An 18,485-nucleotide genomic window follows, 5' to 3' on the forward strand; every position below is an offset into this window, starting at 1 on the left:
GATTCTCATATGGACCATTTGAATTCCAGCAGGAAGTAGCTTGAAAATTAGGGCCCCAATATATCCTGGGAGATGGCCTTTTGTCCAGAGTGACAAGATAAGAAGAAGGATGAATTCAATGCTTCCTGCAGCATGTGGATTCTTTTCCACCTTCTTTAAGTCTTATTAGTACCTTCTTATTGCCCCAGGAAAAGTAAAGGATTTCCTACTTCTCTCTAATGCCAAAAAGGAATTGGACAAATGGCTTGGTCATAACCAAAACCTCTCATAAATGGGTAATTATATGGCAAGGGGAGTTGAATTTTAATGCTCTGTGTGCGTGCACACACTTTAATGAGCTGAATATTAGAAATCCTTTAAAACCTGTGGGATTAATTCACCTCATCATAAGGCACATCAACAATTTGAGCGTAGGTAAAAGTATCCCAAAACAGACTCTGCTTAGCATCTCTGAGCCTTCCCTCTGGCCTCCACCAGCACTGTGGCCAGTTTCCATTTCTAGAAAGTATTCCTTTGGCCCAGCCCGGCCATCAGGTTTTCTCACCAAGTCATGGACTGGCTGAATTCAGACAAGGAAACCTGATCTCAGCTCTGCCTTTGACTCCAAGTGCGATCCTGGAGGAGCCACCTAATTTCTCTCTTTTAACCTGTTTCTTTGTCTATAAAATGAAGGGAGTTGGTGGCCTAGACCACTGGCTCCTCAAACTGACAATACATCTACATTGTATGAGAAAACTGTTAAAATGCAGATGCTAAGCTATTGATTCAGAATCTCTGCAGTGAGTCCAGGGAATCTACATTTTTAATAAGTTTCCCCAAGGGACAGCGATACACACTGATGTCACTAGAAGGCTCCTCAAGGTTTTCTGCATCTGTCTCGTTCAGTCATTCTGTAGGTCTCCTTAGTATAACTGATTCTAGTTCCTTTTACCCTGTATTTGAATACAAATTGAGGTAAATGACAATTTGTTACATAAGTAAATGAGACAAACACTCAACTCATCTTTTCTGAGCATTACTGAATCAGTAACTGCTTTTTTTTTTTTTTTTTTACTGATTTCTACAAATAGAAATCCATGTATACAATTTTGGTAACTATTGAAAAGATTCTGGATCCTTAATAATATTAGTAAGTACCTCATTGGTAGTTCCAGAGCTTAACTGCATCTGAAAGAGGCTAGCCAGGCCTCTCTTGAGATTTTCTATGGCTATTGGTTCATTTTGATATGAGTAGAACTCTTTGACCTAGGCAAAAACAAACAAACAACATAAATAGAACAAAAATGCATCATTTATTAGATTTTGTTAAATAAATAGCAGGAAAAGTTAGAGTCTCACCCCTATCAATTTGGGGAGAAAGAGCCCTGTTACTCCAAAGCTGGAATTTCTTTTTTTGTGAAAGAAAGTTATTGACATTTCTAAGAAGCCAGACCATCAGCATGTGAAATTTCGGGAGACCGGTAATGAAGGCTCTGAATGGGAATGGGCACAGCATAGGGAAGGAAAGAGCACAGATATGGGGCGGGATTTCTGTGAAAAAAAAGATGGCCCCACGAAGAGAAATCAGGTGCATTCTCTTCAAACATGTCAACCTATTCTCTACCTGCAATTCTGCTGGAAACAAAAACGAACCAAGGTTTAAAATAACGGCAAAGAAAGAGATTCTTGGAAGAGGATGGCAATCACCATGCCTGAGACACCTGAGCTGGCACAGCCTCCAAGGGTAATGATTAGGGCCCACACGTGGCCACGTGCCATGGACAACCTTCCGCAGGAACAACGTTCCTCGGCCCTCCAGAGCATTCGTGTTAGCCATGGGTATAAAGAGACACAGAAGGTCGGAAGATCTGAGGTTCAAGGTGCCAGCACTGCCCCAGGCTCTGCTTTGAGTCTCCTCAGAAGGCAGGAAAAAGAAGTTGTAATGAGGAAGGCGGCTGTGATTTGGCTGCAGCAGTAAATGGCGTATCTTAGTTTGCTTCATCCTTGATATTTATAGGCACAGAGGTGATAACAGTGTCTCATACCATTTTGATCATTTAGCTCATGTTTAAGAAACAAGGATAAAAATACAAAGAGTTTTCTGGAAAGCAAGCTATCATTTTTCACCCTGTATTGACTCCAAACACATCACATGATTTAGAAATGGAGAGGATGGATATAGCTTCCCTGTAAAAATTCCCAACTGAATTCTATGGTAATTATAGCTGGCATTTCTACCAGAAATATCCTGAATGCCTTCCTATCCTCTTTAAAGCCAACCATGACTTCTCAAGTAAAACTGAAAGCTCAGTAATTGTGCAATAAATTCAGTTAACACCAATCTGAACAATTCACCGTACATGAAAACGCTCTTACACCTCAGAAGAAGAAAATATTTTGTTTGAATTATGCAAACAAGTGCCTCAAATTTCTGTCTGTATTTTCTACATATCTGCCTAGTGACAGATTTACCAGATACTTTATACGGCAATCAATTTTAGTCATTACACTGGACAAACCTATAAATGTTAGAATTGTGTTTGTCCAGGTTAAAAAGGAACTGGAATAGTGACCTCAGCGTCTGAAAATTCATGGTATCATATTCTCAAACAAATCACTGGCAATTTCTCAGAACCAAGGCTGAGTTTCTGATGGTCTAGTTTATAAACTAGGTCTTCTTTCCCTTTAGGAATTACAGGGTAACTAACTTCCTTTTCAAGTATCTGGGCGTATGAAATCTCTGGATATTGTGACTGTTAGAGGTTCAAAGCTGGACCACGTGAGCCCACGTGCAGTCAGAAGGGCTCACTGGTAGCGGTGTACACATGCCTAACGCCTGTGACTTTGGGGGCCTGAGCCTTAAATACTTAAAGAAAACAAGAGGAGCCATTAAATGGGAAAAATACATGTACTACCATCAGTATCCTCACTTTCCTTCCAAGTTACAAAACGTGCCTGAACTATTTATAAAATTTTACCTAAAATTTTAGGAAACCCAGTTCTCAGATTTACTCTTTAGACTATGCATAAGGTTAAGTGCTCTCCCATTACTGGCCTATTTCTTTCGCTCTTGACAGCTAGATCCCTGAGAAAATGATGCTACAGGTTTTTTTCCTGGCAGAGTGAACAATGTAAACTGCAAGACAGAAAGAGGATTTTCTAAAAATTCCTTCTACTCGCTTTTGTTTCCCTAGAACTAGGAAAGGGAACAAGTATCTTTTTCCTTTGTGTGCCTGCTACCTTTGGGGCCTAAATTCTCTTCCTTTAGTGCAGATCAATGAGATCCAAAGTGAAGACAGCACTGGTATCCATATTTGGTAAGAGTCAAAACTGTTTGAATCGAATAAGCTTTTGATAATTAAAAAAATAATGATAATAAAGTCAGAACTTGGCAGTTCAATCCAGGGGACTGTCACAGCAATAATCTTAAATCCATTATTTCACAACAGGAATTAAGTAAGTTTTATTATATTCAGGCCATAAACCTGATTACTTCAATCAGTTTTGAAATGAGCTCTGAACATCCGTGAGCACAGAACTGTTATCTAAATTCACAGTCCCCGGAGCTTCCAGAGACCGGCAGCGGCATAACCTAGTTACAAACTAAGCCATTAAACCAAGAAAACCAAACACAGAGGGAGATGGGTGGGTGGTGTGGAAGGAGATGCCATGTCTCTTCTGGTCAAATTTTGAGGGCCAATTTCCCGTTGGAATCAGTAGGAATTATTCATATTTTTCCCCCAGGAAAAAAATGCTTCTATACATTCCATTAATTTAATCACTTGTTAAGAATAAGAGAAAGCAAAATTTCATTAACTGCCAAACAAGCAAAAATAAACAAAAAGGATCCCAGCAAATGAGAGAAGTCATTTTATTTGGTCTACTTAACTGAAGGTATGTCTCTTTGATATGTATCTAAGACAAAGCACAGCTAGGAAATGGCACAATGGAAAACAGACAAGTGAAGAAATATATGAAGAATTAGGTTTTCAAGGTGTCACGTTTCATTTGGAGGTTCTGTGAGTGTACAGCAGACACACCGCTGGATTCAGAGAGTAAATCAATGCCCAGGATCAACACAAAATAAAGGCAAGATTCAGCAGCCACATCATTAACTTAATCAACACTGACTGCGAAAACAAGACATGGAAATCTGGTAATATTCCAGCTAATTGGATTAGCATCTCAGGCCATAAAAGAATCCATGCTGTAACTTAGAGGTATCTTTTGCTTGTCAGTGTTAATCAGAAAACTGTCATCTTTCCAACTTCATTTATGATTTGTAGACAAAACTGGAGTCACACCCAAATATTTAAGTAGGGGAGATAAGTGGGCAAAGAAAAAAATATGTGCAATAAATATGCACCTAAGTATTTCCATGAGATATCTTTTATGATGTAAATATGGGAGCTTAAAACAGGAGGCTCTGGAGGACCAAAAATACATGCTGATGAGTATCCTTGAAATCACAGAAATCTCAGTGAGTAAAACTTAAATTGAGCCTGTGGTAGAAACTACTCTGACCAAACTGCCAATCAGCAGTACAGTCTTTCTTTTCATCACTTCTCTCATAGGAAGATGAAGTGATAGTTATTTAAATAATGAGCTTTCTGACAGGAATGTGGCTAAATAGTCCACACGGTTTCTTAGTCTCCAGGATCATTTTTTTTCCAACAAGGGCTTTATCAGATAATTGAAAGATACCACAATGCACTTTACCCTCTGGCTACAATAAATCATCACAAGTAATAGCTCCTGTAGAAATGGCGTGATAGAGTCACCGAAATAACCATGTGGCAGCTCCATGCCAGCCTTTGAACAGTGAGGGCACTGAGTCCTTTTGTCTGAGTAACCAAAGACTTTGTACTCAACTGCTACCCAAGGGGCTATAAAATGATGGGCTGTCATTAAGATTCTAAATGCAATTGATATTTTATGGCTCAAGCGTCTTGCCACATTGGAAGGCAAGAGAAGAAACTAACAGGATTTCATGTTGCTAATAAAGTTGTGTCATCTGAAAATCAAGGGAGTTAATAGGTACAGTGCAGAATGAAAGTTAGACTACAAGGCCAGCAAAGGGGTGGGTTTTCTCCCCAGATACTTTCCAGCTAGAAAAGGCAGTAAAACATAGAGGTTTCCAGGACAGACACTGAAATCAGACCCTCGGTTTTGAATCCCAGCTCCACCATTTGGCGTTTGGTTGACCCAAGGGCTAGTTTCTTCTCTTAACTTTGGTTTCCTCATCTACTGCAAGAGGACCATAAAGCAGCACCTGCTTCCTAGAGCTGTCAGGAGGGTAAAGGAGAGAATTCTTGTAATGCCTTCAGTCAGTGCAGGCATTAAAAGCTAAGTATGTTCCACCTATTATTAAGCAAATAATATGCACAGCCTTTCACAAAGGCTCACTCATTTTAGACCCATATAAACTTATCTGTTCATTCCTTTTGTTTATAAACATTTATTGAGTTCCCACTATGAGCAAGGCACTGAATAGACAGAGATGAAGACAGGATTACTTCCCAAGAGAAGCTAACTCTAAATGTGGATGGCAGACAAATAGAGAATGGCAATACACCATGATAAATGCTTGGATAGAGATAAGCCCAGGGGAGAACGGGGTTTGGGAGAATGTTGGGAAAGTCTTCCAGACTCCAAATCAGTCAGTGCAAGGCCGGGTTCTGGGTGCTCTGGGGAGCAAGGGAAGAGATGAGTCCAAGGTGTTGGGGGGCAGGGGAGGGGAAAGGGGTTGAATATAAGGAGGAAAAAGAATTTTCTCTACCAGAACCCATAATCCAGCAATGAACACAAATGACCAAAAGGCAAGTGATCAGGACCGTGAGTGAGCTATAAAGTACTAAGATGGCTCTAAAAGGGGTTGGTTATTTTCAGCTGGCTAGAAGGGTGTGAACTTTATAAAAGAAAAGCCTGAAGCATGGTAAGTATTTTGACAAGTGGAGAAGGAAGAGAAGCATTCTTGAAATGGTGATTCATATTTGGTTGTCAGAGAGGTGATGATACAATAATCTTTGTGAGTCCCTTTTTATTATTTTACATACAAATGAGGATCTTAAATAGCAATATATTACGTCTTAAATTTATATTTTAAAGTATTTGTTTCTATTTATATTTTAGAAATTTTGGATCTAGAGACATTTTTAGAGACTTGTAGTTTTAACTATAATGGTCCTTTTCTATTTTTCTACTTTAGTTCCTAAAAGTGAGCTTTTGTCTTTACTAATACATTTTTATACATGTCAATATAAAAATACTTTTTATAAACCCACATAAAGCCTAATAATTCACAGATCACAATTGCGTCTCAATTCCAAACGTATTAAGACCATTTCAATAGATTAGACTCAAACCATAAGTAATGAACACTTAAAGAATTTTCAGACCAAATATCCAAATGTATGTTAGTGTTCATTCATTCCTTTAATATATAAAATATAAATATATAAAATGCTTTTCAAAGTCATAGTTTCTAAATAATCTCTAAATGCTTTTTTAAAAAATCAATTCTTAGACATGTCATGCCCCTTCAAAAGCTTCAGTTTTGTACTTAATCCATTTATTGATATTCTCATGACATGTTAATATCACTTATCTAAGTTATCATTTCATTTTCATAATTTGTCTACTTTCCTGAACTTATCCAATCACCTGTGGTGACCTATTGTGTTACAATATCTTTCAAGTCCTTCCTAATTTAATAAGGAATGCACCTTTTAATAATGCCTGTCATCAATAAACAAATACTTGATTCTACTATAAACATTTTCATAAACATAGGAATATAAACGGTTAGAAAATATAAGTGTTTCAAATGCCTTGATTCACTTCTGAGACATTTAATTTACAACTACTGTTTATTAGTTTTTGAAAAAATTCCATTTGCCATAAAAGTAGTGGCACCATGGTCACCTAAGAAATAATATCTACTGAAGGAAAGAAAAATATAAAGTTGGGGGGAAAAAGGTGTGGGACCCCAAAAATCACTTTTACCTTTCCATGGATTAGATGAAGGAGCACAGGTCTTTGTAAAGCTTCCAAGTTCTCCTTTCTTATGATTTGGGGTGGCTTTTTTCCTTTGAAAATGCTCTTCTCTCCTCTCTGCTGATTCACATTTTCAACATTTACATCTTTTATCTGGAATCATGGAAAGAAACCTATTAGGAAAACTTCTTATGTCTGTTTGCATCAGAGTCTCCAAGAAAATAAACTGATAAAGCAATAAACATGGTTGGCCATAATTTCTTCTGTCGTTTTCAACTCATGATTCAAAAGACCTAGCCATCAACTTTAAAAGAATGGAGAAGATATTCAAAAATTAGGTTTTTGAATTAGGTAAAAATACTGCCATTAAAGAAGTCTGTGACATTCAGGTTTACAATAATTGTGACTGCAAGATGGATCTTTTTATGTCCTTGTCACTCTCCTCATTCGTTTTGAACTGCTGCTGTCTGCCTGAACTTTTCACTTTCTGTACCATTTGTTTGAAAGGACTCCTGCCTTATTGTACCTCATCTGTATATGCAAGATTAAAGATGAACAGTCTGATTCCTGAACAAAGAGGTACAGAATGTTTTCTCCAGAATACTTTACTGTTCTATTGAGAAATGGCTTAGAGAGTTCAAAGATAAATATTTTGATCCAACTTGGAAAACACACAACAAAGTAAAGATCACTTGATACGTGTATTGCAATGACACTTCATTATCAAGTATATCAGCAACTACTTATCAGTCATAATGAAGCAAATCTTGGTCTTGTGTGCCTGTTTCACACAGACATGTTAAGAAAAAACTAACTTTACTAAAGACATCTATTTCTTTTAGGTCCATAGCAAGTATGGAATCACTGTATATTAAACCTGGAAGAGGCCCCAGAAGCCATGTAATTTGAACTTCTTTGTTAACAAGTAAACCCCAAGCCTCATAACTGACCAAACACTGCCATTCAGTGGAACACCTGGTTCTGCCCTCAAGAAGAATGCAGAATAAGTTTACTCCATCATTGGTACTTCCACGGTTATATCAAGGAATTCAGGAAAATTGGGAGGTCCCAATTTATCCCCTCTTTAAGTTAGAGTGGTCTCAATTGCTTCTCACATAATATGGATTCTGGGCTCCTCACTCCTAGATCACTTCAAATGGATTCTAGTTTAACGTGCCTATTAATACAACATATAGACCTGGGAGTTATACTTCAGTCAGTCATCAGTATATGCTTTCATTTGCCTGTTTTGACAATTTGGAAAGATCAGATCACTTTTGATTAGAAAAAACTTCAAAACTATGTCTACTTATTTTAGTGATGGCTAACAAATTAAATGAATACATGACCAAGAGCACAAACAAGTGCTGTTGAATGGGACGCTTCTCAAAGCTCTTGCTGACATCTAATCTTTGCGTCTCTCTGGTAGAAAATGCTCACTGTAATTTGGATCAGTTGGTCATCATCACCATCAGGACTCCTCCACAGTAAGACGACATCCACATTGAATGAAACTCGGTAGCCCACGCTGTCTTGGAGTTTTCCTTTGCCCCGATCAAGAAAAACTTCAGTGGAGTATGTGAGTTTGTATAGTCGTTCATTATTTAATGAGAGACCAGTTGTGTGACCTGCATAAAGACAGTGACAGAAGTCAGATCTTAGCTGTAAGTCACCCATTAGGCCAGGGGCTATGCTATCTTGCCATCAATGCGTTCCTTGTCTAGCACAGTGGTACCCAGTGAGAGCTTAGTAAACATTTGCTAAATGAAAGATGGTTCTACTTCTCCATCTGCTGAAGTCATTGGCTTGAACAACAATAACAGCAAAAACAACAGCTAACAAACAAAGAAGCTCCCATTTCAGAGAACTTTAGTTTGTATCCCTAATCAATAATCAGACTATCTAAATATTGTCCTGGTTGAACTATAGAATATTTTTAAAGAAATGTCATTATATTGCTTTAAATTATGTGAATATGATTTCTTCCCCACCCCCCAGCTTTATTGAGGTATAATGAATATGATTTCAAGCACAGGTTCAGCCAGGGGTTGCTTTATAAAATTAATAACAATATTTATAATTAACATATCATTTAAATACAACAGATAAAAGCCAAAGTAATTTTAGTGGTTAGAAGGCAGTCCCTTAAGTTGGATAGCTTGACTATTTAAAGAATATCCCTCTAATGTAATTTATTCTATTAATTTAGTTAGTGAACTTTTAATATGAAGGTGCATTTCAAGACTACATATATATATATATATTTAAATTAACTGTTCCTGAATAAAATGATATTTCCCTACACAAAATCTGAGAACAGGCTTTCGTTTGGCAGGGACAATGTAATGTCCAATAGTACACAAGTCAATATTACAGCCAAAAAAAAACTGATATGTGGAGGAGTTCACACACTCTCCAAGGAAGTTTATCTTAACCCAAAGAAATATAAAAGAGTAGGATTAATTCTTTCCTAGAGATGACTTGAAGTTTATGGTCATAAACTCTTATTGTATATTTTCTATCCATAGCTCTCAGGAGATAGTAAAAAAAAAGAAAAAAATTCAGTATACATGTTTCCTCAGGGCCAACAGGGCAGCTTTGCCTGGTTGACTATAACAGGCAACCATAACTTTTCCTCTCTCAGGAAATATGCATATGAGGGAGGGGCAAGAAAGGAGGTTGAGATGACTAGGTCGGATGTGAGGCAACTGAGAAGGGAAGTAAAGCCAAAAATGAAGAAAACATCTGAAAAGTTTTTACCATCTACTGTCTCCATCACCTACTACAGCGCCTTCTGCCTGAAGGAAAAAAAGACCAAAACACATTGCCTCTAATAAACTGATCTACGTATTTTATGTGCATTAACTTATTTAATCCTCACAAAACCCTCATGGGGTAGGTACCATTATTAGCCTCATTTTATAGATGAGGAAACCAAGGGGCAGAGATTACACAATTTACCCAAGATGACCCAGGAAATTAGCACAGAGCCACTAACAGCCTGTCTGGATCTGGAGATCATGCTCTGACTTATACTATACTCATACAAACCTTGAGGCTGAATACTTCCATTCCTAGGGAGTGAGCTATAGGCATTCATTCATTCATTCATTCATTCAATATGGACTTACTGAGCACCTACTGCATAGTAGGCACTTTTCTAAGCTCTGGGGCTATACCAGTTAACAAGCAGACAAAATTTCTATCTTTGTGGAGTTCACATTTAAATGAGGAAGAGACGGGCAATAAAGAAGTAAGTATGCAGCAAATTATAAAGTATGTTAGATGTGCTAATGAAGAAAAATGAAACAGGAATGGGGATGCTGAGGAAAGAGCTTTGTTGGGAAGGTAATATTCTGGGCAAAGGCTTTAGGTAGCCACATGGACATCCGTGGGGAGAGCATCCCTCTCCCCTCCTCTTCCACATCCCTACCTCCCCATCCATCCACAGTGAGAACAGTAAGTTCAAAGGCCCTGAGAAGGGTTCGTGCAGATATAACGGAGGAACAGCAGGGAGGCCAAAGAGGCTGGAAGTGGGTAAGTGAAAGATACAACTGAAGGAGTTGTGAGGTCAAATAGGTACCCATGGTTGGCTAGGAGACTTCGGGAGACATTTGCATTGACTTAGAATTTGACTGAGATAGGAAAGCCCCTGGAAAGGTTTGGGTGATGAAGTTACATGATCTGACAAACCTTCAAAGAAAGGGGATAAGGAGTTTCATAGGAATTAAGAAAAGCCAGGAGAAGGAAGTGTAGGAGTGGGGATCCCAGTGTGTACATACAAAAACAGGCTGAGGCTGTGTCCAAGAACCAAGTTAGGCAGAACCTTAGGTATGAGATACAGAAGGCAGACATGGTCAGGGAAAACCTCAAAGGAGATGAAGTCTGTGACTCCCTCCAGCCTCCCCGATCTCCACTTCTTCTGCATTTTAATTGGGGACACTGTTGCAAGTTCAAACACTTGCTTTCTGGCTGGGAAGATATTTTGGTCAAAGAGGCCTTCTTTTTATGACATCTATGAAATTCCTCCTAGGGCATAAAGGAAATACATGTTGTCTTATCTAATCCTCACAGCAGTTCTGAAAGGTAAGCAGTTTATGGCAGCTGAGAAAAGCTGACTCTACATTTCATCCAACATAGCAGATACAATGTGAGGTTGGAATTTACTGAAATCCAAGTTTTAGTGGACTACCTGATGGTGTCTTCTGATGAAAACAACTATGAAAAGTTTGTAGGAAGGTAGTCCCTCTCCTCTCTTTAATTCCAAAGCTTTCCAAACTATCATGCTGTTCATTTTTTTCTTATTTTTACTTGACTTGTCAAAAGAATGTAAAAAGGGGAAATACATATCAGTTCTTGACTATGACTTGGAAAGGATAAAGCGCAGGAAAGAATGGGCTTTGTTCTCCTAGAACGTTTTCCTACCTCTCTCAACAGGATATAAATCCTAAAATGGTTCAGATAAGTGGATTGTGCTGAAGTGTTGTCCTGTTATCCTTCCCTCTTTGGTAAGTATCTGTTTATGTTATTCAGAGACCTGGCAATACTGGACAGCGGGGACATGTACCATTTATATTGTTGACCAAATTTCTTTCTTAGGGTGTTGCTCTGTAGAGCATGACAGATAAAACTAGAAGAGAAATTAATTTTAGCCCCAAAAGGAATCAGTACCTTTTCAATGTGCCCCTTCAAGTGAATTTTGTAGTGACATAAAAGGAATAAAACTCTTAATTTTGAACTTTTGAAGAAATGTCTTCAAATATTCTTTGACCAAACTTAGATCAATATCAGAGTACAGTCAATTGACTTCATCCATAAGACAAAGTAGAGACAAATTTAAAAAGATGAGGTTTGAAGAGACCTACAGTGGTGATAAGGATGATAGGTAATGGGATTTAGGAATCCAACAGAAAACTAGAAGGTCATCACACTCAGCATCTCTCTTCCAAACAAGCCTTCTTCCATACTACTCCTAACCCCTCCTCCATCCTTTTTACAGTCCACCTTGCTCTCAACATCCACCCAGATCTGGGGATTCGCTAAACAATTGCACTGACAAATGTGAGGTGAGTTTTGAAGTGATGCATGGGATCCCAAAATTTATAATGCCCTGATTTTAAAGTAGACTCTTCACAAGTAGTTTGCTTTTTAAGTGCCGATCATTACAAAAGGGCAGGGAGTCTATATTTAAACCATGGTACTATAATACAAAAAGTTACCACATCTAGGTAGAGAAAGAGCTGTCAAGTCCTGTACTTTTTATCCATGACATTTGGTTTAAGCAGCCTGTACAGTCAAGCTAATGATGCTTAAGCTTTGGAGCCCTCACTTGCCCAGCCTCCTTCCAAGACTTTGGAAGGGAACCCTAGCATTGTATACACATGCCATTCTTTTTTTCAGTAACATTTGCAAATGTAAGATATTTTTGTAATCTTTTCTCAAAGATGGCCTCTAAATTGCATAAGCTTCAAGTTTTAAAACTCTGGATTTGCCACTGAGCTACAGTTACACACAACAAACTGCACCTATCTGCTGTGTTCTAAGTCATTTTTCCCTGTATGTCATTCTTGTGTGTGTATGTGTATTTTTAAATCTTTACTAGTGCATGTATTTGAAAACCTCAAGTTATCCAATGTTCTCATTTATAGAGTGGGGGAAAAAAAGAGAAGCCCACAATAACTACTACATCTCAATTATTTTTCTCAGAATAATCATAATATTAGGTTTGACCTTATGGTATATAAATTGCTCATATTTTGAATGTTCAACAGTTTAACAGATAATAAAATAGTAATCTCTCTACATAACAATTCTCTGTCAGATATAATTTACAAACCATTGCTTTTTTCTCATTAAAATTTCTTTTCATCCAAGTAATAGCTGTAGCTTTAAATACTAAAAATTTTAGAAACTGGTAAAACATATTATCTTTAGTTCAAGAACCTGAAGTGTGATCTGCTTAGGTGAAATAATGCAGCCCACCATTTATTGTTCCAATAACAAAGATTGTCTTTTTTTCTCATGTGGAAATTTTCCACACAAAAAATCTTAAGACAAACTTTACGGGAAAAAAAAAGCCACAATTATCACAAAAGGATTTTAGAAGTTTACAAATAAATTGTTTTCAATCAATTACTTAGAGTACAAGTATTAAATTCAGACCCTATCATGCTAAGTTATGTGTTAGGTCAATCTGATTTGACAGTGAGTCCTCTTAAGAGACTCTTTAAAACAGTGATCATTTTACAGGTACAACATTTAGAAATTCAGTGAGTGTATAAATTAACTGATTTAAAACAATATTCCACATTTTACCAGCTTTTTGAAATCACTGCTCATAAAATGTTTATTTTCTCTGAAAGATATCAATTCATATGTTTTTAATCAATTTTATCTTAAAATAGAAACTATAATGAGGAACACTATTTTTTCAAAGATAAGAAGTCTTATTTCTTACATTCATATCATGTAGTTTTATTTTCTGTAATTCACAACTATGGTAATTCTATCACTTTTGAATGCCAATGGAATTAAATACAGGCTTTACCATTTCATTCATAATTCTTTGGCAAGTCAAATGCCTTTTTCATTGGGTCTAATTCTTCTTGATGTCACATTGCTAGGCAACTAGAAGGAAATTTAAGAATTGGTTTTTTAAATCCACTTTTACAATTCAAATGAAGGAGCTGCATTCATTGAGTGACCAATAGCAGCAGGTAACAATAGCTGGCATCTATTTTCCTTCCTTTTAAAAACAGACCATGAATGAAAAAATGAAGCAAGAAGCACACTAGTCTGAGACTAAAAGGAACCTCTGTTTTCTTAATGTATGTAGGAATTTGAATTTGGTTTTCATTTCAACCCAGCCATGCCTTCACCAACATTCCAAAGCTATGTGGTTTTGAAGATGGCTTAGTTAGGAACTGTTTCACTACACACACAACACACACACACACACACACATTTTCCCCCTTCAAGGATTAAAATTTCAGTTTAGCAAAAGGCAATACAAACTTACCTTTAACAGAAGCTGAATATGAGGAAATGAAGCAGAGAAAAAGCACAACAAGAAGAATCATACTGACTAGCTACCCTCTAATGCATCCAGTTCCCAGGGAGGAGTCACTGAGAAGTGGACTCTTCCAATGGCAGCGAGGCAGTGACCCTCCTCAGAACCTGCAACAATGTTTATCTTTGGGGGAAAGGTCAGATTCCAAACTCCAAAATCAGGACCTAAGTTCGCAGAAAGGTTCACTATTAATGATTAAACTTAGGTGGGCTGTAGCTTTCAGTCTCTCACTTTTTATTTTTATTTTTTCCCAGAAATGAAAACCAAGAAAATTTTCACTTTGGGAGCTAAACTAAACCAGTCTACCATCCTATAAATTCAGAAGTACTGAGAGACTGTCAAGGATAACTGGTGGCAATACTTTTCTGCTCAACACGTAATCGTCATCACGCCTGTAACATTAAATGCCCATCTTCACATTTACACTTTATGTAGGAGGGCAGTGAGGATTTGCAAATTCAGATAAATTTGATTGAATTTTATTGTCTTGGATGGTCATCTGAATTTTTTTATACCATGTGCATGCTATTATTTAAAAAAAATCACTCTGAATTTTAGGATTTAAATTTAAAATTTTTAAGTTGTACCACCACCAATCACTTCTAAATAATGTTAGAACAGATAAAACTTTCTCATTTCTAAAACCTAAATGATTTTCCTTATGTGTGAGTCAGCATCATCTATCTAACACCCTAGTAGGCCGTTGAGTTTAACATTGTAGACCTCTAGCTCTATGACAAGAAACACTTGTCTGAGTCCCCGCACTGGCTGGCTGGAGTCCCTTGTGCTTTCTGAATCCCATTTCTAGGAAGAAATTCAGAGAAGGAATTCTAGCCCTTAACATTTCTACTATAGAAAATTAACTAGAAAACTGCTCTAGAACTAAAGCAAATACCCTAAAGGCTAAGGCCACACTAACTAAACCAACTCTTCTCTTTGGAAACTTCTGCACGAGAACTCTGATATGAACAAACCTACAAAAACGAGGCAGTTTAGGGGACACGTGGGATGTTTTGGCAAAGGGAGGAACAAAGTGCTGGCAAATAGCTAATTGAATGAAACTGAAAATACTTACAGCCATGTTTACACATAAAATGGGTTTAAGAAAATCTACCCTCATCTCTCTTCAAACCTTTTTCTAGAATCCTAACCTTAAGGTTAAATCTAGACAACTCAGTTAAAAGATAGTCAACATGATAGACAGGGCCATACGACGAAAGCTAAAATTTAAAAATCTCCGAAGTCAAGCATATTTCCTCTTGAAATAAGTTTTTATATAAAGAACTGAAATGTGAAAATTGTCTTTATCATCTATTGAGATTAGAACTTAGTTTGCTATCATGTTTTATATATAAATCATGGCTAAAGTACCTATACAATAAGCATGACTGGGGCATTGTGCTCGACACCAGAAATTCCAGACTGTAATTGACTATACTTCAATAAAAAAATTAAATAAAACAAAAAATAAAGACACGACATTAGAAAAAAATGTACCTATACAAAAATAAAATAGTTACGACTATTGCCTTAAAGTTATAAATATTAAGTTTTCCTGGTGTAAATAGAAAAGGCCATTCTTAGAAAAATAACTGTTGAAGAAATATAAGCTTTTATGACTAGTAGGCATTATAAATACAAGATAATGTGAAAGTGCTTTCTTGCTTTATATTTGAATAGATTTCTATGTAGTCCCACAATTTCTTCATTACATGCACAGTGGTATGAAGCCACTTAACTTTACATACTTATTTATTTAAATTAAGGATTAGTTTGAATCTTATGAGAACTGTCTTTTGTATTTCCATGTTTAGGCTCACAGTTATGTGTCTGGGCTTAGACTATGTGGGGCATGATACGTGTCTCTTCGGGTAAAGTACCATTCGTTGTCAGGTGTTTACCAGAGTCCAACCAATAAAAAGCATATCACTATTGCCTAACAAAATAAACGCTGTTTCATTCGAGCATTTGCTTTCCACTAGAAAGCTTCTATGAGTCACTGTATTAAGTAGTCAGTTCAACACAAAATGTTCAAATAAGATTGCTTCTGTTGTTAATAAATAGTATCATCCTTTTATATTTTGCTTGTAACTTTTTACAAAGACATTTGAAAGACTTCAGATAAGGATGCCAAACTCTTTCTATATTCAGTGAATTCTGTGTACCAAAGGAGAGGCATTCTCCTCTGCTGCTCTGTTGATCAAGCAGCACAAACAATGTACAGTATATATGAGAAATACCTTCCAAAACTCATCAGCTATTTTACACGGCATGTGAAGCAGGACAGAAGCACAGCACACAGTACAAAGATAACAAGAGCTCCCATCTATGGGATGGTTCCTATGTACAATACACTATGCTGAGCTCTTCACATTGTCTAGGGTATCCTAACAACAATTATTTCACAGATTAGATTTGATTGATTTAGTAAAATGATTTAAGGACTATAGAAAAATAAACCTTGAGACCTAGATCCAATATTAGAGATAAAAAATATTAGAGATAGGAAGTGGAAAAATGAATTTCTTATGGATGACATAGAATTATTAATTGAGACTATCTTTTAACAAATCTGTCACACTTTCGTATGGAGGCTAACAGAGCACTTGATTGTTGTTGTTAGATGTTCCAGGCTGAACAAATTGCTCCGGGGGGGAAATTGATCTGTGCTAGCCAATTTAAAATCAAATAATAGATTTTAAAACAATGCTATTGCAATGAAATTTCATTGGTAGTACATGACACTGTGGAATATATACTACTATTTTGCAGTGATAATAAGAGACAATGAAGTGAAGATGGCTGACTAATTCCAAAGTACAGTTGTGTTTCTGTTGAGTGTCAGAGGCTGTTAGGAGCTAACTCTTTTCCTAGATTAGAGGATTGAATGAACTTCACCCCACTAAAGGTTGGAAGGAAATGTATCACCCTACTAGATACAGATAAGGTAAGTAAGAATGTATGATCGCTATAGAGGGAAAAAAAAGTCTTTGTAACATCAGAACACTCTACTCTGTTCAAGAAAAAAGCACATTAATGAAAAAAAGTTTTTTAGAGGGACTCTTCAAGTTATCCCTAAGTGGTCATAATAAAGACTAATACTATTTTCGATTCAGTGATGGAGTTAGCATTTTCAAAGAATCCTGTAAAAAAATATTGATAGGTTAAAAATATAGTTTGTCCTCTGTATTGGCAGATACAAAGCCAGGGGATACCCAGGAGGGCCAACTGTAAGGGATTTGAGCATCTGTAGAATTTGGTAACAGCAGGGATCCTGGAACAAATCCCACAAGGATACTGAGAGAAGACTGTATTCTTAAGAAGTGATGATCTCTTTTGTACCAAGACAAAAATTATAGGCAAATACATGTACTATTTTATAAGGTTTTATTTAAGAATTCTCTTTGAGAAAATAAAAATGCACTAAATACATTTCCTTAACAAGAGTAAATGAGACTTAGGTTTGAAACACTTGGAAACTTAAGACTCTCTAAGAAGGACAGTCATTTTTCCAAAATGGAGTTATTAACCAGACTTTACCTTCACCTCCCACCCCTCCACACACATATATTTGACAACAATAAAAAAATCCTTATGGGTCAATAATAGTCACCCTAAAAGGAGTCTAACTTTACACTATATTTGGCCACACAAAATTGAATTTCTAACATTTACAGGAGAGAATTCATGGCTTTATTTCCATAAACTATTATAAAGAAAGCAAAACTTAAATTTTGATCAGAATCATTTTATTTACTAAGACGTTCTGTTACCAAGCCCAAGTTCATACCGCTTGTGACACAACAGGCCAGTAAGTCAAGGAGTTCTTGGAGCAAGGAATAGTGACTTTATTCAGAAAGCCAGCAGACTGAGAAGATGATGGACTAATGTCCCAAAGAACCATCTTTCCTGAGTTAGAATTCAGGTTCCTTTTATACTAAAAGGAGGGAGTGAAGTCAAACATTTCCTGGTTCCCGTGGGCCTCTGAAGGGGATGTGTTAATTTCTTCCTTCCTGCAGTCATTTGCAGGTGGGCCTGGTCAGGATGTTTCTTGTGAGCCAAATAAAGGTAATTTAGCTTAACACTCATTACCTGGGTGGCAAGCTTCCCAGAAATGGGCCATTATAATTTAAGCTTATAGCCAATATCCCTTGAGTGATTAACAAGCAATAGAAAACAAAGGTTAAAGTAAAAGAACAGATTCAATATGGAGTCAGGTTTGTTCTTCCCTATTAAAATTCCAGAGATTTCTCATATAGCCTGCATCCAGTTACTCTCATTATTAATATCTTACATTAGTGTGGTGTAATTATTATTACTGATTGCTGTATTAACTAAAATCTATACTTTATTTAGATTTCCTAGGTTTAAATCTAATGCTTTTTTTCTGTTCCAAGATCCCAACCAGGTTACAATTCAATTGTTCATTTCTGGTAGATAG

At 36.8% G+C, this 18,485-nt stretch overlaps 1 protein-coding gene across 1 annotated transcript in view; it reads right to left on the bottom strand.

The window, feature by feature from the left end:
- The window catches only part of MTTP (microsomal triglyceride transfer protein), a 45,653-nt gene extending 31,285 nt beyond the window's left edge, over window positions 1-14,368 (bottom strand). Inside the window, exons 1-4 of the mRNA XM_010980621.3 lie at window positions 13,994-14,368; window positions 8,416-8,603; window positions 6,985-7,128; window positions 1,138-1,245 (exon numbers count right to left, since the gene is read on the bottom strand). Of these exons, the coding sequence (XP_010978923.2) occupies window positions 1,138-1,245; window positions 6,985-7,128; window positions 8,416-8,603; window positions 13,994-14,054 (501 nt within the window). The 5' untranslated portion in view covers window positions 14,055-14,368. The remainder of the gene's footprint in view (window positions 1-1,137; window positions 1,246-6,984; window positions 7,129-8,415; window positions 8,604-13,993) is intronic.
- Window positions 14,369-18,485: the final 4,117 nt, after the last annotated feature.

Source organism: Camelus dromedarius, chromosome 1 (assembly GCF_036321535.1).
Source record: "Camelus dromedarius isolate mCamDro1 chromosome 1, mCamDro1.pat, whole genome shotgun sequence".
In the NCBI taxonomy this organism is placed as follows: domain Eukaryota; kingdom Metazoa; phylum Chordata; class Mammalia; order Artiodactyla; family Camelidae; genus Camelus; species Camelus dromedarius.